General features: G+C 42.5%; 3 protein-coding genes and 1 long non-coding RNA gene across 4 annotated transcripts; 2 read left to right on the plus strand and 2 right to left on the minus strand.

Annotated features, from left to right (window-relative positions):
* The first annotated feature begins 566 nt into the window (after positions 1 to 566).
* On the plus strand, positions 567 to 1,505 carry LOC137001665 (uncharacterized). The gene has a single exon (XM_067360771.1). The coding sequence runs from the start codon at positions 567 to 569 to the stop codon at positions 1,503 to 1,505; it is 939 nt and encodes a 312-aa protein (XP_067216872.1).
* Positions 1,506 to 2,296: 791 nt separating this feature from the next.
* LOC137001476 (uncharacterized) lies at positions 2,297 to 4,601 on the minus strand. The gene is made up of 2 exons (XR_010891481.1): positions 2,659 to 4,601; positions 2,297 to 2,563 (listed from the first exon to the last, which is right to left on the minus strand). It is a non-coding gene; the product is annotated as an uncharacterized lncRNA (long non-coding RNA).
* A 6,228-nt stretch (positions 4,602 to 10,829) lies between these two features.
* On the minus strand, positions 10,830 to 11,654 carry LOC137001667 (uncharacterized). The gene has a single exon (XM_067360772.1). The coding sequence runs from the start codon at positions 11,652 to 11,654 to the stop codon at positions 10,830 to 10,832; it is 825 nt and encodes a 274-aa protein (XP_067216873.1).
* Positions 11,655 to 12,795: 1,141 nt separating this feature from the next.
* LOC105676716 (uncharacterized) lies at positions 12,796 to 16,995 on the plus strand. The gene is made up of 2 exons (XM_012374822.2): positions 12,796 to 14,557; positions 15,661 to 16,995. Exons 1-2 carry the CDS (start codon positions 13,671 to 13,673, stop codon positions 16,484 to 16,486), a joined length of 1,713 nt encoding a protein of 570 aa, XP_012230245.2. The 5' UTR covers positions 12,796 to 13,670; the 3' UTR covers positions 16,487 to 16,995.
* Positions 16,996 to 21,206: the final 4,211 nt, after the last annotated feature.

The raw sequence follows: 21,206 nt of genomic DNA on the forward strand, positions 1-21,206 counted from the left end.
AATTTATAGCGCCTTTCTAATTTACTTTTCAATTTTTATTACGCAATTTCCAGTGCTATCAATATTTTACAAAATAAAAGTATTTTTTCGATAAAAATTCAAAGCATTTCTATGTTAAAGAAGCGAAAGAGAAAACACTAAAGCGTGCGAGAGAGACAGCTACTGTTAGCCGATGAGATCATCATTGCCCCTCTTGCCGCTCTCCCCGCTCAGCATGTGCCCCTCTTGCCGCGCGTCCCTCTTTGCGCGTGAGGTAACCTTCTCTCTATAGATCTTGCAGCCGGGCCTCTTTTATACCCGGCTGGCAGCCGACTGGCTTCGAATCGGCAAGCATCGGCGGTTTCGGCGGCGAGCCCCCCACAAAACGGAATTTCGGAACGGTCGGGTGTGGGGGGTTTTTGGCGATTGACCGCCGTTGTTTTGATAAGAAGTTTTATCGGCGCTCGATGCGCCCTTGGTGGACTACGGACGATGGTCGGTCCGTAGCCGTAACGATGCAGCTTGCGGGTTGCACCGTTACAGTGTGTATTATGGGAAATAATTGTGTCGCGTTCATGTTTGAAGAAATGCGATACGAGCTCGACGGAGTTGAAATCGATCGCAACAGAAACGCTGGAATAACAACGACGATCAAAACTTATATATCGCTGACGACGGAGAAGAGCAAGATGCTGAAATACGCATCGTGGAATCCGAATGGATATTCGTTGATCGATGGAAACTTCAATTTTTGCGTTCCGCTCAATGCTCTGTTTGGATTCTGCGAGGACTACAAGCGCATCGTGATCAACACTCGTCACGAACTTGTATTAATACGATCGCGCAACGATAACAATTGTCTCGTAGGACGAGCCGGTGCGAATCCGACGATCGAACTACTCAAGATACAGTGGCGAATGCCTCACGTATCTCTGAGCGAAGTCAACAAGCTGTCTCTTCTTCGAACTTTGGAAAGCGGACGATATCTGAGCGTGTGCTTCCGTTTGTGGGATCTGTACGAGTTTCCTCTGCTGCAAAACACGACCAAGCATTCCTGGGCGATCAAAGCCGCGACGCAATTGGAAAAACCGCGATACGTAATCTTTGCTCTCCAAACCGGTCGAAAAAATGTACTGTCTGAAAACGCTGCGCAATTTGACGATTGTAAACTCACCAATGTGAGACTGCATCTGAATTCAGATTTTTATCCGTACGACGACATGAACTTGGATTTCGACAGAAATCGATACGCTATACTATACAACATGTACGCGCGTTTCCGCAAAGCCTATTATGGACAGGACGATACGTATTTGGATATCGATGATTTCTTGATAACCGGTCCGTTCGTAGTCATAGATTGTTCGCGACAAAACGACTCTGTCAAGAACGCCATCGTCGACGTGCGAATAGAATTTGATTGTAAAGAAAATATACCGGCCAACATCACCGCCTATTGTCTCATTATACACGATCGAATGGTCGAATATAATCCACTGAATAACATTGTGCGCAGACTCGTATGAAAAGTTATAAATTAAACGTGTGCAAATGGGAACGTTAGTTTTCCGACGATCGACAACGATGTCGAACGTACCAATTTTCGTCGACTTGCAAGGTTATGCGTTCAACAACATTTTTATTGTGAAAGAAGCAGCGGTACTTCGAGATGGCGAAACGCTATCTCATTACGTATTTCGTGAACACATACCGTGGTATTTGTTGACGAAATCGGAAAAATCGCTGGTGTGTTGGTTACGGATACACCATCACGGCTTCCGATGGGAAGATGGACACGTCTCGTACAGTCGGATGAAAAGCCTTATCAACAATGCCATTGGTACGGAACCGCCTCTGATATACGTGAATGGACTCGAGAAGAAAAAGTGGCTGCGTGAACTATTGGATGAATTCGTCGAGATTGAAACAATAGATGCGGATTACGAAGATATCGCACGCCTGACGAACTTGGATGTAATCGGAACCTTGCGCTGCGGGTATCACATGAGACATTGCGCTATGCAGAATATTTGCAAATTGTACAAGTGGTGGTTTGAACGTAACAAACGTGTAACACAACAATGATTTATATTAATAAAATGATTTATATCGTATGACTTTTATTCCACCTCAGTTATATGATCCTCATGACATATGATCTGTCGCTTATCTCGCAGTAGGATAGGACGTTGAATAGGATGGGGAAAGATAGAATAATAATAAACATTAATTTATTTAATATGAATAATATTTATTAAAAAATGAAATTTTTATCTTATAAACACTTTCATAAATGTTTTAGACCTCAATTAAAACATTCACTCAACACTTCAGCAAACTTCTTATAAACTTTTAATAAACATCCTATTTTCACCAGGGTCGCCGACCTGATTATTATTCCGACGCCTTTCCGCCGCCGCTGCCGCATCGATATCCTCCGCTTGCCTCGTTTCCTCCTCCTCCTCCTCCGTTCTTTCCTCGCGAGGTTCCTGCGGCGCGCTTTCGAAGTCGTCGGTTTCGCCAGTCGACTCCTCGCCCGACCATGTTTTCTCCGACTCTTCTTCTCTACCACCACCTGTTTGAACTGCAAAAGTCAAAATTAAAAAATTAATGAATTAATTAAAAAATTTGAGTATGAAAATACAAAATTGAAAAATTTGTAGTGTTAAATCAACTCACCTCTCGATTTTCTTCTTTTTATTTTACTCCCCCGTTTGATAATTGTAATCGGGAGAATAAGAATTTTACTCCCCCGTTTGATAATTGTAATCGGGAGAGTACGAAATCACAGGGAGGGCTGTATCCTGTGAAAATTTTAATGTTTAAAAAAAATAAAATTCGAGCATAAAAGTAACTGTAAAAATTTTCAATCTTTCTTATCTCTGTCACCCATTCCCCATCTGTCTTGCGCGTGGTCTTCCTCATCCTCTCCTTCATAATTCTTTTCCTCTTCCTCGGCCTGTAATTCCTCTTCCTGCTCTTCCTCCTCGCGAAGTGAGCTCGTCGATTTGTCGCTCACGAGATCGACGAGCTCAGGCGTTAGAACAATTCGAGCGCGAGCTAAAACATTAAATTTTTTTGAAAAATTTCCTAATATAAAATCGATGCTGTTATTTTATTTCATATAAATAATGTATACAACGACTTAAACGAGGGTCCGGCCTCAGGCGAGGTATCTGCTCGACGTCTTACCCCGAGACGTTGAGTAGCTCGCTCGTCATGGTTTTGACGCGTACCACGCGCCACATCCTCCACCACCATGGTTTTTTTCGGTGTTGGATATTGTAGCGTTCCTAAAAAATAATGATTTTAATTTTTTTAAACTTTGTTTTAATATTCATAATAAAAAATAGAAACTTACCATTTTTTACCGCACCATGATAGCAATTCGACAGCCTGGCGATATAGCCTCCCGCATCCTCTTCTTCGTTGTCGTTGAACGCTCGCCTTGTCTCGATTATTTCGCCAGCAATAATCAAGAGCTGGAGATAAATCGAAAAATGCCCCAAACGGAATAAAACCGCAAGCACCGCGCTAGGGCACGCACCCGCAAACTTTGCGAATACCGTATAATTATTATCGTCGTTGTCGGATAACGACGATAAATAATTATCAATGCAGAGCCCGTTTAAGCTACGCGCCAATCGCAAACACGAATCGATCATTTTCCGCAAACTAGACATTTTTAAACGAATAACTAGCTCCCCAGATGATTTCTTACGTTCCACTCGAGCCTTGAAAACAACGAAGTTAATACATCGATGCAATAGTTAATCCCGTCTTATATACCTTTACATCAAAGATGCCGCTAAATCTTATTATAATCTTATTATATTCGCAGATAGCTGACATTCATATCAATATCCACTATAGTTTACAACAATATAATTCTTTATAATATGCCGAAGACGAGATGTTTCGCTCGACAGTAGCATTTCCTTTTCGAGGAATAGTAATCGCGGATCTAAGGTTTCGCCAGGACGATAGGCGCTAAGCTATTCGTCGCTAACTAACATTTTTATCGATATCCGCTGATAGTTTACAACAATATAATTCTTTATAATATGCCGAAGACGAAATGATTCGCTCGACAGTAGCATTTCCTTTTCGAGGAATAGTAATCGCGGATCTAAGGTTTCGCCAGGACGATAGGCGATAGGCCAGCGTATGATATTTCCATCTATTCAACGTCTATCGTACGTCTTTGAACGTCTTTCTCGTACGTCTATCGAACGTGTATTGAACATCTATAGAACGTTTTTGAACGTCTATTGAACGTCTATAGAACATCTATCGTACGTCTTTGAACGTTTTTGAACGTCTTTGAACGTCTATCGTACATCTTTGAACATCTCTCGTATGACTTTTATTCCACCTCAGTTATATGATCCTCATGACATATGATCTGTCGCTTATCTCGCGAAGAGATTATTCGTAAGAACATCTATCGTACGTCTTTGAACGTCTATCGAACGTCTTTGAACGTCTATCGAACGTCTCTCGTACGTCTTTGTGTCGAGCTGTATATAAGGTGTGCGGAAGAGAGAAATTTATCTGTTCAAAGTGTGCACGCGGTGGAAAAAAAAGTATAGAAAATGGATCGGAATAGAAAAAATTCCGAATACGAGAAGTGTAAAGATTGCGGAGTGTACCACAAGCCGATAGCTGTAGTCGAGCCTCGTCCGAGGACGACTCAAGCGCCTCCCGTCCCCCCCTCGTAATCGTGAAAGGCGTTAGAGGCTCAGTTGAAACAATTTTTTTTTTCATCTATGTAACATCTTTTACAAAAAATATAAATAAAATTTGTTAATATTAATCTTATTGCCATTTTTTCTCCTTTCACCTCCCATCCTTAAATTACATATTAAGTTTAGATTAGAGTTCCTATTAAATTTATATTTTACCGCGGATAATTTGTATTAAAAAGAAAACTTGAAATATATTATTGGTGTTTAGAATAAATGTATAACTTAATTATTTCACTCTATATCATTCGTCGTAAATAAAAAAAAAAAAAAAATGATTTATATCGTACGACTTTTATTCCACCTCAGTTATACGATCCTCGTGACATATGATCTGTCGCTTATCTCGCGGTAGGATAGGTCAGTGAATAAGATGAGGCACAGGAATAATAATTCAAATTATTTTTATTTAATATAAGTTTATTTTAATAAAACTTTTGAAATTGTTTATTTACATGGTCCGCTACAACGGTGTAACTTGACTCGCGATAAGTCGGTACAATCGACGCGTTCTCTTATATTACTACAGCGGGATAATGATAAAAAAAAAAAAACTTACATTTTAAATATAAAAATTTTTTATTTCAATATTCACATACAAACATTTCCGACATTTCGTCGGCATCGACACAACACATCAACTGTACGATGCCTAAGTACTCGACTTGCGTCTTACATTTTGATAACAATTTTTCGAAGCAATCCCGACCATACGTCTGATACAATTGTCGAATATACTTCTCCGGAAGCGATAGATCGCTCAATAGGTATCTGCTTGCGACGTTCTGGTTTATGACCTTCCTGGCGAGTTCGACGAGACTCCTCGGCTGTCGCATCGTGGTGATCCTGAAACATTTTACAATACACCTAAATATCTACTCGCTGAATATTTCTCACTTTCTATTTTTAGAGATATTTTTCTCACCTAATTCGCACAGAGTGCAATCTTTAACGTATGGCGCGGGTCCGTCGATGTGGTCGCGCTGCCACGGTTGATTGTGATGTTCCTTGCACCGACGGTAACCCTGCACTTCCGGGTCCACTCTTACGTGTTCCGGAAGTTTCTCCCACACTTGGTCCACGAACCGAGCAAACTTGCTTAATAAAATCACCTTTGGCACAAATTCTAACTCCGCTGCTGTTAAATTGAGAATATCGCGTTCATCCGAGAGTGCGATGAACATTTCGACTGTTATACCACTCGTTCTTCGCGGGCCTTATATACCCTTATTGTATAAACATTGCGATGATGCATTCCGACAACATGGCGCTCCACTTTGATGCGCAGAGAAAAACCAAAGGATGTAAACAGTTCTCGGAATCCTTTAACAATGATACATTCCGACAACATGGCGCTCCACTTTGATGCGTAGAACAAAAAAAAACCAAAGGATCTAAACAGTTCTCGGAATCCCTATCTCTTCCAGGAATCCTTATCTCTCGACGACTCATGTTTGTATTAACAATCCTTATCTTATCTTTTCCGGGAATCCCGGAAATCCCCCACTTCCAGGAATTATTGTTATCTGATACCCCCCACCACTCCTAAATTACCCCCTCTCCTCCAAAACGATGACGTCATTACCCCCTTCACTGTTATCTGATACCCCTCTTCCCCTCTTCACCCGCACCCCCCTCATTGCCCCTGGGTTAGAACCGGCATAGCTATACTACTACGAAAGTTTGTATCCGAAAGCGCTGATATATACGGCAGAAAGTTTTTATCATATAATACGCATGGTCTTCTGCATTTGGCAAACGATGCTCGTAATTTTGGACCTCTAAATCATTTTTCATGTTTTTCATTTGAAAATAATATGACTTTTTTCCGGAAAATGGTACGAAAACCTTCTCAAGAATTGCAACAAATATATAAAAGGTTTAAAGAAAAGAAATGTAGACACTCACAACTATCATTGCAAATTTCTTCTACAAAAGTCGCACATGCATTTAACGCAAAAAGGAATGACCCTCTCGTACAGTCATCCGATCACAGAGTTACCAAACAATTTTCGAGTGTTAAATTTCGAGGATTTACGTATGATTTAAATAAACGTAACTATAGGCGTAATGCCTAAGGATCGTGTTCGACTTGGTTGAAAGATTGAGACCAATTTCTTAGAAAAATGTAATTTATTTTTCTTCGTCAGAGAAGTAGAGTAAAGTACAAGTTTTATGTTTGATTTGATTCAGGGCGCCAGAGGCGCTTTCTCGGCAAGAGTGTAAGGCCGAGAATTAAAAGAAAAATTGACGGGCGCGGTAAGAAATTACCGGCCGCGTCTTAGTGTGTTGAACGGGTCCTAAAAAGGACGGTTCAACTGAGTTAGCTCGTTGCAGCCCCTTTCCCGGCGTCGGTGGAACTCCGTTCGGGAAGTGGTCTTCCGTCTGACAACTGCTCTCTGAGCAGGCTCTGAGCGGTGAAGTCTGTACTGCGATGGATCGAGTCTCTGGTGTGCTGGTGGTGGCAACCGTCTCGGCTCTCGGGATTACGGATTGCTCCGTGTACCGAGGAGAGAGAGGTCTCCGAATTCGGATGTCGCCTTGAGTGAGCGTGTCCCTTGGTGGTCGAGTCAACCGGACGCAGAACTCTAGTGGGATTAATTTCCACACTAGAGACTGAGGAGGTGACGGCGAAAGTGGAGTATCCGCGGGCCGCTTGGTTGAAGTGCGTGGCCGATGCTGGGACTCTGCTTTCTTTTTACACGCCTTGCGAGGCAGTGTGAGAAAAACGGCGAGACTATGTGTCTCTGGTTATCTTCTGCCGAGGCAGAATATGACTCAGTTCAAGGGCCCTGGGGAGAGCTCGCCTTGAAGCGAGTGAGTGAGGAAAGATCTGCGGAGCAGCTCTTTTATATCTCGTCGATCGAAGCTTGATCGCGAGAAGGTTCTTCACCGCCTGCGCAACCTGGCGGTGGGTCCGCAAGCTTGTAACTGGTAGAAGGCCTGCGGCGCGTAGCGGCGCCGCGATGTATTATACCGCGTCAGTGCAGCGGTGTGGCGGTGAGCCGCCACAGGACCCCCTTGGCAGTTTTTAAGCCTGGAAACGCACGGTTGGTTTAGAAGTTCTGCCGCTCCTCGTCTTGTTGGTTGCGGAGGGCTTTGGTTGGTCGGCTGGTGTTGGTTCGATTGGTTGCTCATCGTCGTCCAACGTGTAAGCCGGTTTCAATCGGTCAATCGAGACGTTGATTGGCTTGCCGTTGACCAATAGCCTGTAGACTTTGTCGTTTCTGCTTAAAACGTTAAATGGTCCGTCGTACGGTTGCTGTAACGCTCTGGTCGGGCAATCGTGTCTGACGAAAACTTTTTCCGATGTGGCCAGGTCCTTGTGTACGAAGGTGCTGCGGTGGCCATGGCGTCGCAGGTGTGGACGGAGTTTGCTCATTTTTTCCTGTAAATGACGGACAAACTCGTCCGTTGGTTGCTCGTTATTGGTTTGGTCCAAGAATTGTCCGGGAATCCGAATAGTCTCTCCGAAAACTAATTCTGCTGGTGTGGCTCCGATGTCCTCTTTTACTGCGGCGCGGATGCCTAATAAAATGACTGGAAGAATTTGCGTCCATGCTTCTGTTTCGTGGCTTTTGATAGCCGCTTTGAGTTGCCGGTGTAGTCTCTCTACCATGCCATTGGCTGCCGGGTGATATGCGGTAGTTCGGATGTGTTGCGATCCGGTCAGTCTGGCCAACTGCTTAAATAGTTCCGACTCAAACTGCCGTCCCTGGTCCGTGGTGATTCGTGCCGGCGCTCCGAAACGCGCAATCCAGTTTTCAAATAAGAGGCGAGCCATCGTTTCTGCGGTGATGTCGGACATCGGGTATGCCTCTGGCCATCGTGTGAATCTGTCAATGATTGTGAGGCAGTATTTCTTCCCTCGAGATGGAGGTAAAGGTCCGACGATGTCCATATGTATATGCTGGAACCTGCTGGTAGGCCCCAAGTAGTTTCCTGTTGGTGAAACGGTGTGTCGGTGGACCTTTGATTTCTGGCAGGGAACGCAAGCCTGCGCCCATCTGCGGCAATCCTTTTTTATTCCGGTCCACACGAAGCGCTGCGTGATCAATTTGACGGTGGTTTTTATCCCGGTGTGCGCGAGTCCGTGCAAATGCTTAAAGATTTGCTTTCGGAACTGTTGCGTGACGTATGGTCGTGGGATGCCCGTCGATGTATCACAAATCAGTTTGATATCTGTGCCGGGAATTACGGTTTCTTTAAGCTGCAACTTCGTATTCCCTTTGAGTAATGCTTGTATTTCGGCGTCGTCTTTTTGAGATTTTGCGAGCTCTGCAAAGTTTACTGCTTGCTGGACAGCCTGCGTCCTCGATAGTGTGTCTGCTACGATGTTATCCTTTCCCGCCACGTGTCTGATGTCGGTTGAATACTGCCCGATCAGTTCCAAGTGCCGTGTCTGCCGCGGTGAGCTCTGCAAAGGATCTTTTCGGAATGCGTACACGAGCGGTTTGTGATCCGTGTAAATGATGAACTCCCTTCCTTCTAACCAGTGCCGGAAATGTTTAATTGCTGCGTATATCGCCAAGAGCTCTCGGTCGTACGGACTGTACTTTTGTTGCGCGGTGGTCAGCTTTTTGCTGAGGAACGCCACCGGTTGCTGTCCGAGTTTTCCATGTTGGTGGATTACTGCTCCGATTGCGAAATCTGAGGCGTCGGTTGTTAAGGAGAGTTCTGCTTTCGGGTCCGGATGTGCCAAGAGCGTTGCCCGTGCAAGGCTTTCTCTGCACGTTTCAAACGCTGCCTCTCGTTCTGCGCTCCATTCGATTGGTGTTTTCCCGGGTCTGTTCCCTTTTAGCGCGTCATTCAAAATTGCTTGGTCTATGGCCGCTCCTGGAATGAATCTCCTGTAAAAATTTAAGGTTCCGAGGAACTGCCGCAGCTGCTTGACGGTGATCGGTTTTGGAAATTTCCGAATGGCCTCGACTTTTTCCGGGAGTGGTTGCGTCCCTTCAGCTGAGACTTGGTAGCCCAAAAATGCTACGGTTTCTTTTCCGAACACGCATTTTGCTGGGTTTAGTTGAATTCCGTATTTGCTGAGTCTCTGGAACAAAGCTGTTAAATGCGCTTTATGTTCGTCTACGTTGTGAGATGCTACCAGGATGTCGTCAATGTAGGCGTAGCAGAAATCGAGTCCGCGTATCACCTCATTTATGAATCTCTGGAACGTTTGCGCTGCGTTTCTCAAACCGAAAGGCATTTTGAGAAATTCGAACAGACCGAACGGTGTGGTGATTGCCGTTTTTGGCACGTCTTCAGCGTTTACTGGAATCTGGTTGTAAGCTCTAACCAGATCCAGTGTAGAGAAAATTGCTTTCCCGTGAAGAGCCTGTGTGAAATCCTCGATATGCGGAATCGGGTATCTGTCCGGCACCGTTCGGTTGTTGAGCTTCCTGTAATCGCCGCATGGTCGCCACGTGCCACCTTTCTTCGGTGCCATATGCAACGGTGAGGCCCATGCGCTCTTGGACGGCGCGATTACTCCTTCTTGCAGTAAAAGATCGAACTGTTGTTTTGCTTCTTTTAGCTTCTCCGGCGCCAGTCTCCTCGGCCTGCATGCTTCCGGTGGTCCCGGTGTTGTTTCGATGTAATGCATCGTTGAGTGCGGCGCGGATTCCGTCTTTCCGGTTGGTCTAGTGAGCTGTGGAAATTCAGCCAATAAGGCGTGAAAAGCTGTTTCCTGCAGTAATGTCTTAATTGATGTTTGTCCGGTTCTGCTCTGCAGGCTGTTTGTGGCCAATCCCGTCGTAGCGTCCAAAAGTTTGCCTCTCCTTACATCCGGCAGGAGATGGAAATGCCCAAGGAAATCGGAGCCGATGATTGGCTGCGTGACGTCAGCTACGATGAATTTCCATTGGAAGGCGCGCCTCAATCCGATGTTGAGCTGAAGCGCGATCCACCCGTACGTGTGAATGACAGTTCCATTGGCTGCAAACAGGGCTTGCGTTGCTCCGGACATCCGTCCGCGTACCATCGAGCGCGGGTAGACACTTATGTCTGATCCCGTGTCGATGAGGTACCGAACTTTTGTTTGTCGCTCGGTTATTACAAGGCGGCATGGTTTCGGGTCCGGGCCGTCTGCCGCCATTGATTCCGGACCGTCTAGTTTTCCGTTTTGTCCTTCTTCTTCTCCTTGTATGTACATGGCTCTGTACATTTCCTTGCCTTGCTACCGAATCGCCGATGGAAAAAGCAAAACTCGCTGTCTTCTTCCGAATTTGATTTGGTCCGGCTGCGGCTGCGCGATCTGTGGCGCTGTTGTTTGTGGCGGTGCTCCTGCCGGCCCAATCGCGTGTTGAGTGCGGCGACTTGCTTGACCAATGCCTGTATCTGGTCCTCGAGTGAGCCGGTAGGTTTTGATTTCGTCTCCTTCGGCTTGTCCAAAACTGCGACTGTTCGGCATGTGACTTCGTAGACACGGTCGGCCTGTTCCGCCACGTCCTCGAGAAGATCGTCAGCTCGCGTCGCTAGTATAATCTGCATTTGGGCCGGTAAACGCCCCAGCCATAGCGTGCGCAGGAGTTGATCAGGCACGGCATTGCCCGCGAGCGTCCTTAGATGGCGCAGGAACTGCGATGGCTTTCGGTCGCCTAGTTCCTCTCGCTCTAATAATTGGCGGATGCGGTGTTCCTGTGAGTCGCTCAGTCTTTGGATGAGTGCCCTTTTTACGGCTTCGTATTTCCCGCATGTCGGAGGATTCGTTATCACGTCTTTGATTTCCTTGATGTATTTGGTTTCGATTTGCGAGATTGCGTATGCGTATTTCGTTGAATCCGACGTGACGGCGCTCAGCAGGAACTGGCTCTCTAATTGGGCGAACCATAATTCTGGTTCCTCCGGCCAAAAAGGTGGTACTCGCACCGATACTCTGCCGATTTGTGCTGCGTCGGCGCCTGGCATATCGCCGGCCTTCTCTGATTGGCTCATTTGCTTTAACCAGTCGTCGGGGTCACCAGTTTATAGGCGTAATGCCTAAGGATCGTGTTCGACTTGGTTGAAAGATTGAGACCAATTTCTTAGAAAAATGTAATTTATTTTTCTTCGTCAGAGAAGTAGAGTAAAGTACAAGTTTTATGTTTGATTTGATTCAGGGCGCCAGAGGCGCTTTCTCGGCAAGAGTGTAAGGCCGAGAATTAAAAGAAAAATTGACGGGCGCGATAAGAAATTACCGGCCGCGTCTTAGTGTGTTGAACGGGTCCTAAAAAGGACGGTTCAACTGAGTTAGCTCGTTGCAGCCCCTTTCCCGGCGTCGGTGGAACTCCGTTCGGGAAGTGGTCTTCCGTCTGACAACTGCTCTCTGAGCAGGCTCTGAGCGGTGAAGTCTGTACTGCGATGGATCGAGTCTCTGGTGTGCTGGTGGTGGCAACCGTCTCGGCTCTCGGGATTACGGATTGCTCCGTGTACCGAGGAGAGAGAGGTCTCCGAATTCGGATGTCGCCTTGAGTGAGCGTGTCCCTTGGTGGTCGAGTCAACCGGACGCAGAACTCTAGTGGGATTAATTTCCACACTAGAGACTGAGGAGGTGACGGCGAAAGTGGAGTATCCGCGGGCCGCTTGGTTGAAGTGCGTGGCCGATGCTGGGACTCTGCTTTCTTTTTACACGCCTTGCGAGGCAGTGTGAGAAAAACGGCGAGACTATGTGTCTCTGGTTATCTTCTGCCGAGGCAGAATATGACTCAGTTCAAGGGCCCTGGGGAGAGCTCGCCTTGAAGCGAGTGAGTGAGGAAAGATCTGCGGAGCAGCTCTTTTATATCTCGTCGATCGAAGCTTGATCGCGAGAAGGTTCTTCACTGCCTGCGCAACCTGGCGGTGGGTCCGCAAGCTTGTAACTGGTAGAAGGCCTGCGGCGCGTAGCGGCGCCGCGATGTATTATACCGCGTCAGTGCAGCGGTGTGGCGGTGAGCCGCCACAGTAACAATTGTTGCATTTCATTTGATGGTAATGTGTACATATTGAGAAATATATTTTATGTAAACGACACAAATAATTACCATTTAAAAGTACAGAAATTTCAGGAAGTGGATTCTTTATATAACGTTGATGATTTAGACTCTCGAAGAATTGGAGTTTTCAAGTGTTCAAAATTATCCGAAGATTCCATAGTAATTCCACTCGAAGAAATAAAGTGTAAAGCTTTTAAAATGTCTTTTTGGCGTAACAGTGAAAGATTTTTTGAAGAAGGAGTTTATGTGATAGCACAATTATTCGAGGAACAGTGGTTATTAAGGGGGGAGCCTCGTATGACCGGTTCAAAAAATCGAAATTTTTTTTTTTGCTTTAATCAATAGTAGTCAATGTAGAAAATGTATTCCCAAAGGTGGAGAACGAAATTCGAAATTTTAAGGAGCCCACAGTCTATTTCTTGCGTACAGGTATAGGTATACGAGCGCGCGGCGATGCGCGCGCCGAGATTTTGCTCGGCTCGGTCAACAGTAAGAAGAGAGGCAGATGTTTTCTCTAACATGTTTTGTGTCAGCATTTGTGTGTAATACACACACTTTAGGGATGGGCGATTTTCAAAAATAAGTCAATGTTTTAAATATTGATTAAAAGAAAAAAGACAGCGTAAAGACAATATTTATAACTTAACCTTATCCTTTTATGGCTTCTGGGGATCGACTCTGTATCATGTAATATAGTGAAATTGACAAAAGTGAGCAAATTTACTATCTTATTGGTCAACGCTTAGTAAATTTGTTCACCTTTGTCATTTTCACTACATTACATGATACAGAATCAGTTTGGCGATGTTAAGTGAAAAGAATCAAATATCGATTACTCAAACGAAAAATTAATCGATTAAAAATATCGATCAATTGAAAAAAACTCGATTATTTCGATTAATCGAAAAATATCGCCTATCCCTAGTCAGTCCTGCTCCAAATTTCAGCTTGTATTTTTGGATTTTTGGATCTTTGAAATTGGATCTTAAAAAACGCTAAGATGTCCTATCCGAAAGGAAATAAAAGCACTACTACTCGTGCAGCAAAGGCTTTGAAGCGAAAGTTTCACGGCAATCAGTTTACTGATGTAAAAGATGAATCGATAAAACAAAGTGTATCCGCAAAAAAATTAGCTACTGCGAGTAGTAAAAATGTGGTTTATAATCCCATTCATTGTTATAGAATTATAGAATTTTTAACTGTTTTTGGCGCACTGTCGGAAATGCTTATTTGCAGAGAGTGCAAGCAAAATGTTAAATTTGAAGAAGCAGGAAATCGGGGCCTCGGTTTTAAACTTATTGTTATATGCCGCTGTAATCGCAAAGAAATAAACTCAGGACCTCTTATAAATCATGGTTATGAAATTAATCGAAGAACAGTATTCGTAATGCGGCTTTTAGGCGTCGGTAGAGAAGGTATAAACTTGTTCTGCGGCCTTATGGACATCGGGCAAGGTATAAGTAAAAATGCATACTCTCTTATAGTGGAACATATTCACAGCGCCGCGAGTGTAGTATTCGATTCTCTGTGCCAAAAAGCAGTGAAAGAAGAAAAAGAAAAAAATGTGAAAAATGGAAGACCAACAAATTTGAAAATATCTGGCGATGGATCGTGGAAGAAACGCGGCTTCACTTCGTTATATGGTGTTACAACACTTATAGGATATTACAGTGGCAAGGTAATAGACTTCATTGTAAAAGGAAGTTACTGCCAAGCTTGTACGTTTTGGAGTAAAAAAAGAAATACTGAAGAGTATGCTAAATGGTACGAAGAGCACGAAGAAGAATGCGCCTCAAATCATACCGGTTCTGCAGGTAAAATGGAGGTGGACGCCGTTCAAGAAATGTTTTCTAGATCTGAAAACAAATACAAAGTAAAATACGGTAATTAGGGGAAGGTGGGGTAAGACGGACCGCGGGGTAAAATGGTCCATTTGCTAGATCTTATTAGTAAGTACCTCTATCTGCTGGATAAACACAAAATTAATTTCCTTTTTGATGCTTTTTAACTGTTTAAAAATTACGTCATTATATCATAAGACTATCGTAAGTTATTTATAAAGAAACGTCAAATTCTTGCAAATAGATCTCGTGATCTAATTTCTTAGTATTACATTTTAAGTGACTAAGATTGCAAAACTTAATATTTTTAAATTTTTCTACAAGTTCCATATTTCTGGTTATTGAGAAGTAATATTTCATCAGTTACATTTAAAAAATAATTTTGATACAGGTAAATAAAAATAAGATAATATTAATGTTGTCATGTGGGGTAAAATGGACCAATTTAAATGGGGTAAAACGGACCAATTTATATATTTGTTTTACTTATATTTTCTACTTATACTTTCTACTTATAGTTTTCTGCTTATATATTTGCTCTGATTTGAGAAATATTTTACATCTCATTTTTTTTTACTGAAAAAAGCTATAAAAAATAAAAAACGCACTGTTAAAAGTAGAAAAAACTTGAAATTTATTGAAAATAATGTCTCCAAATAAAAACAGATTTTATAATAATTATTCATTTTATTTACATGCTTTATTTTAAAATGTTATATTTAATGTTATATTTAATATAAACGTTAAAAATTATAAAGATTATAATTATTTTAAAGATTTGTGTGTATAATAAAATAATTAATGTTAAATTAATTTCTATTCTTATTCAAAAATATTTAATAAATACTATATAGTTTTGATTTTGAGTTGATCAGTTAAATTATTTCTTGATCCATATTATCTCGGCTTGGTCCATTTTACCCCATGGGATGGTCCATTTTACCCCACCTATGGGGTAAAACGGACCAAAATTAAATTTTTTTAAATCTTAATAATAATTCAAACTTTTGCAAATTTTGAAAATTTAACATTATAATCTTATAATAAACATTCTACAGTTTCTTCATGCTAAATTTCAATTATTTTTTGTCATTAATATAAAAAATATAGCCATTTTTGCTTAGGGGGTCCGTCTTACCCCACCTTCCCCTACATTGGAGACGGAGACTCTAAAACGTACAAGGCTATTTTAGATCTGAATCCATACGGAGATGATTTTCCGGTAGTGAAAAGCGAATGCATTGGACATGTTGAGAAACGAATGGACAGTCGGCTCCGAAATATTAAAACAAAAGAGAAACTTGGCGGAAAGGGGAAGTTGACCAACGTTTTGATAAAAAAATTAACAAAATATTATGGATTGGCAATTAGGAGAAATATTGAATCCGTTGATGATATGGCAAAAGCTATAATGACATATTATCATTTATGCTCCACGAATAAGAAGCCAATGCATGAAAACTGCTCGCCGGGACCTGACAGCTGGTGCAGGTATCATGTCGCTCAGGCCTCAGATACAAATTTCGATCACCCGCCTGCGCTTCATCCAGATGTTGCAAAGCATTTATTGCCAATTTACAAAGATTTATCAAGGAAAGATCTGTTAGAAAGGTGTTTAGGCGGGCACACACAAAATGCCAACGAAAGCTTCAACTCCACGGTTTGGCGTTTAGCTCCGAAACACCTACATTCCGGAATAAAAGTTATTGAAATTGCCGCCTACATAGCTGCTGGTGTTTTCAATGAAGGTTATTATGCAGTCTTGAAAATAATGGAAACGCTACAAATCAACATTGGACAGCAATGCAAATTTTTTGCTGATACATACGACGCCGAGCGGGTGACTAGGCAGGAGCGCCGCAGTCTAAGTAACACTAGAGAGGCTCGAATGGCTCGTAGACAACAACAAATCGAATTAAACGAGTTCTATGAGGAAGCTGAAGGTTTGCTGTATCGGTGTGGAATAGCAAATTAGCGAAAAACAGCTGTAAGTTTCAAAAAATTGCTTTTCTCTTTTACTTTTCGGTACCGAAAACTTTAAACGCGTTTTTCTCGAAACCAGTTTTTGGCAATTGGCGGGAAAGATTACTCAAAAACTATTCGATCAATCGAGTTGTCCCTGTGCATACATATAGTTTAATAATGTAAATTGTCGATAAACCTATAAAATTAATAAAATAATTAATTTAAACAATTTTTTTTGCATAAATAAGATGACATTTTGTGGGTAAAAATCGCAATTTTTTTTTAAAAGTCTGCCATTTTTTCAATTTTCAATTTTTTGCTTATTTTTTAGGTTCATCGACTAGATAATTTCATAAAAAAGAAGACATTTTTTGTATTTTTGTTTCAGACGAGTACAAAAAACGCTACAACGCCCGCCAATTCACAACTCCAGTGACGAGGCTGCGTCAACATTTGTTTATAGTGGCTCTATAATTAATTATTTGTAAACAAAAAAAAATTTTTTTTACTTTTTAATATATTGTTGTGTGTCGTAACACAACGTGTCGCTATAAGGTTAATTAAGTTAAATACCAAAATAAAAATACTAAGAAAGAATTATTTAGCAAATAAAGAATAACGATGAGGCTGCAGAGAAACAACCTCGGATTCAAGGTGACACGAATCAGCAATCCGAGAAATATCAACAATAACATATCAATAATATTACAAAACTCTTGATTGCCGATTCGTATAAATACAGTCGCGCGCAAGCAGCGACGGATTCAGTTTACGATACGCGAATACACCGACTCGTTTCCCCGTGTCCGTACACGGCTCACGAGAATCTAACACCGTCCTGGCGGTTTGTGAGTGATTAAATAAATTGTTCGAGGCAAGGTTTGCGTCCAGTTATTCCACACCTCTAAGCAGTGCGTCCTGTTCCCCAAGCGGATCTCGAACTTACGGTTGCGATCGGAAAGACTCGCAACATAAATTTGGTGGCAGCGGTGGGATCCGCAATTACCGAAGTTCATTCTGGACACCCGATGATCAGATATCGGCAGTGGTAACAGAGGGACCACTGAGAGAATCTATCACCTGGAGCTACAAAAGTGAGGTGAGAAGGCAGTGTGGAAAATCGCCTGGATTCACAAGGCGACGACAGTCCGGGCAACAAAGCGGCGGAAAGGTGCCTGGCGGAGCAACGACCAAGCTGAGTCAGCGTAACCCGAGAGGACGACGACAGGCAAGGATCGCGACCTACCTCAACAACGGATCAGCTAACCAGCAGCGTGCATCATGCGAGCGAGCGGCCTAATGTAAGTCAATAATAAGAAATAATATTAGGAAAAGCGAATGTCCGGGAAACGAGAGAAATTAGGTTTCCAATTTTGGTTGAACGACAACCGAAATCATAGTGAGACGTTAGATAGCTCCGCGAACGGAGAGGAAAAGCGCGCAATCGTAGAATCCCAACCAAACCAATCTCGGTTGATCCGCAACCAAGATCAACGAGCGTTGAGCGTAAGCGAACAACGTAGTAAGACGACAGGAAAGAAAACTGGAAATAAGAAGCAAAGTACCGGAGACGCGAACACAGATACCATTTCGAAAAAACCAACCGTTGAGCGCAATCGTACATTGCTAGGGCTCGACAGTGCTTTGAAAGCTACTCGCGAGGACAAAAAACCGCGACAAAGTAGGCATCTGCCAAGTAGAACTCCGAGTCACGTATCGGAATACAGTGAGTTCGCACTCACATCTTATGATAGTTGCGTTTTCGACCCAGACGAGTTCCGCACTGAAGTAAAAATGAATAATGATCAAGAATTACCGAAGACTACCGAGTCAGAAATCGACCGGGATATTGAGTTACTAAGAAAGGAAATGACGCAAAACGCAGGGGCAAAAACTGAAGACGCGACGCGAAACTCAGAGCTAACAGATACAATGATGGACTTTGTGCGCGAAATAAGACAACAGTTGACCGAAATGCAAGAGCAATTCCACGAACAAATAGAAAACGTACGGGGGCAACAGCAAGAGTGGCAGCAACGGCTCTTAGCTATACCGGGCCAACGAGAATTGAATGTACCACTGACTACTAGGCGCGTAACTGATAACGCGGATGTAGCATACGGACGGGGTATGTCGGATATACGAAATAGGCCGATAGCCATGCATGGGTATATGCAACTAAAAGAAGCGCGAAGCTTAATCCCAGAGATTGACGGAACGTCACAGGCTAAAATACAAGAGTTCCTCAGCGCGAGTACTTACGCGGTGGAAAGTATAGACCCTTTGGAAGAATTACAGTTGCTGAAGGCGATACTGTGTACTAAGTTAAAGGGAAAGGTCTTGCTCGATTTTCAAACAAGAGATATTCAAACGTTCGTGCAATTAAAACGAGAAATAGAAGCAGGATATACAACTCATAAGAGTATAACGCACTTGCAAATTGAATTTAACACGCTAAAGCAGAAGCATGGAGAGAACGCCCAAGCTTTTGGTACACGAGCAGATCAGCTCGCGATGAAACTTTACGAAGCGATGATCGATGGAAAAAGTCTCACGGTCATGGAGAAAAATACAATAAAGACCACTATACAAAACTTAGCGTTACAAAACTACCAAATCGGACTAAACGAAAGCATTAAAACTATAGTACGCGCACGCAATTACAAAACGCTACAAGAGGCGATTGCGATAGCGACGGCTGAAGAAAAATTGCAAAGTCCGTATTCCGAAAATAGGAATTATAACAAATTCAGTAATAGTAACGGCGCAAGAGAAAAGATACTAAAATGTATCAAATGCGGCAAATTGGGTCATGAAGGGCGTGATTGCAGAATAGGACGCTTTCATAATTATAATAACCGGTATCAATTACCGAGAGCTAGCGGCCAGAAGGTCAACATGATGAACATGTTTTGTAAACATTGCAAAAGATCGGGGCACAATCAAGATACCTGTTGGTCATTGCATGGAAGGCCAGACAAGGACGACGCCCGAACGAGGAAAAACGCCAAGCAAGGCGAAGGAGAAGAGGCAAACATAAAAACAGCACGACCTGCAAAAACATTGCAGATAGCATCAGTAGGCGAATATGCACAGGCCGAACTTAATCTAGATTTAATAGCAGTACCTATGCAAGAAATTCGAGCAGCACGGGCAGTTATGCTCGTAGATACAGGAGCTGCAATAACTTTAATTAAATTGAAAACCTTAAAAGAAGAAACTTTAGTTTACGATGAAAAGATAATGATAATAGGCGCTACTGGACAGAAGGCCGAAACGTTGGGCACGATAATGGCTCACGTACTATTGAAAGGGCAAGTTATTACGCATAAAATGCATGTGGTGAAGGACAATTTTCCGATAAGTCATGAAGGAATATTAGGAGTTGATTTCCTTAAAAAGCACGTGATGAAATGGGATTACCCCACTAAGCGACTAACGATAGGGGACACCAAATTTAAACTATTTCCGTGCCGACCAGTCACATTGAAGTCACGAAGTGAGACCATAATATCCGCCACTACAAATAAAAATATGACAGGAATAGTGCATGCATTGGAAATGCAGCCGGGAATTATCATAGGAGGTTGCGTGACGACAGCTCAAGATTACGGTTGTGTCATAAGCGTAATCAACACTACCGATAAGCCGGTAGACATACAGACTCCACACGTAGAGTTAACATTGTTAGAAGCGGAAACAGGAATTCAAGTATTTAATACTGAAGTTAACAAGGCAACAGATAAGCCAATGTCTCGTTTGGAGAAAATAAGAGACGCATTAAGAATTGAACATTTGAATAAGGAAGAGCAAAAGGCAATAGCAAAGATTTGTGAAGAGTACAGCGATATCTTTCATATAGAAGGAGAACCGCTGACTCATACCGTGGCGATGAAACACGAGATCGCGACGCGGCCGGGGACGGCGCCCGCCAACACGCGACCGTACCGGTTGCCGGAAAAGCATAAAAAAAAGGTAAAAGCTAAACGGTATTACGATAAACGGGCTAATCAAGTCATCTTCCAGGAAGGTGATAAAGTGTTATTATATGATGAAACGTTACGACGAGGACGTTCAAAGAAATTAGAAACGTTATGGTGCGGGCCATACGTAATAGTAAAAAGGAATTCGGAAGTAAACTATACTATTAAAAAGGGGAGGAAAGAGATGACGGTGCATGCAAACCGTTTAAAATTATTGGTCAACGTTTGAAAAAATTACAAGTGTAAACTCGTATGTTAAGAATGAGACTATATTTGTAATGTTGAAATTGCCACTTGTAACATATCCAAAATACAGGTTAATAAAAGCCATACCTTTACCTGTCCCTGACCAACGCAGGATATTTGTATTTACCGAGATTAACCAACAATTGTTTGCTGTAAATTTAGAATTATCCGTATATCTAGCGATAAGCGAAGAAAACTTAGAAAAATGTATTGAGATAGACAAGAAATATATATGTAAATCGGATAGTCCGATATATAATATTAACCCTCGAGCGTTATGTGAAGTACAATTGTATGTAGGTTTGACAAAAAGGGCAATTTGTGGAAATAAGTATGTAAGTTTTAACCAAACTATTTGGATAGCATTAACGAAGGAAAATTCTTGGTTATATTCGACTAACAGCGAACAAGACGTAATGATTACTTGTTTAAACCATAAGGAAATACAGACCAAAATCACACGAACAGGTAGAATAACTCTATTAAATAATTGTAAAATAA

This window comes from Linepithema humile, chromosome 8 (genome assembly GCF_040581485.1).
Source record: "Linepithema humile isolate Giens D197 chromosome 8, Lhum_UNIL_v1.0, whole genome shotgun sequence".
In the NCBI taxonomy this organism is placed as follows: Eukaryota; Metazoa; Arthropoda; class Insecta; order Hymenoptera; family Formicidae; genus Linepithema; species Linepithema humile.

What these genes read in the sequence shown, in the direction of transcription:
- LOC137001665 (XM_067360771.1), top strand. Translation starts at nt 567, where the DNA reads ATGCGATACGAGCTCGACGGAGTTGAAATCGATCGCAACAGAAACGCT.
- LOC137001667 (XM_067360772.1), bottom strand. Translation starts at nt 11,654, where the DNA reads ATGAGCCAATCAGAGAAGGCCGGCGATATGCCAGGCGCCGACGCAGCA.
- LOC105676716 (XM_012374822.2), top strand. Translation starts at nt 13,671, where the DNA reads ATGTCCTATCCGAAAGGAAATAAAAGCACTACTACTCGTGCAGCAAAG. An exon ending in TACAAAGTAAAATACGGTAA is followed by an intron (nt 14,558 to 15,660) that starts TTAGGGGAAGGT and finishes CCCCACCTTCCC; the next exon opens with CTACATTGGAGACGGAGACT.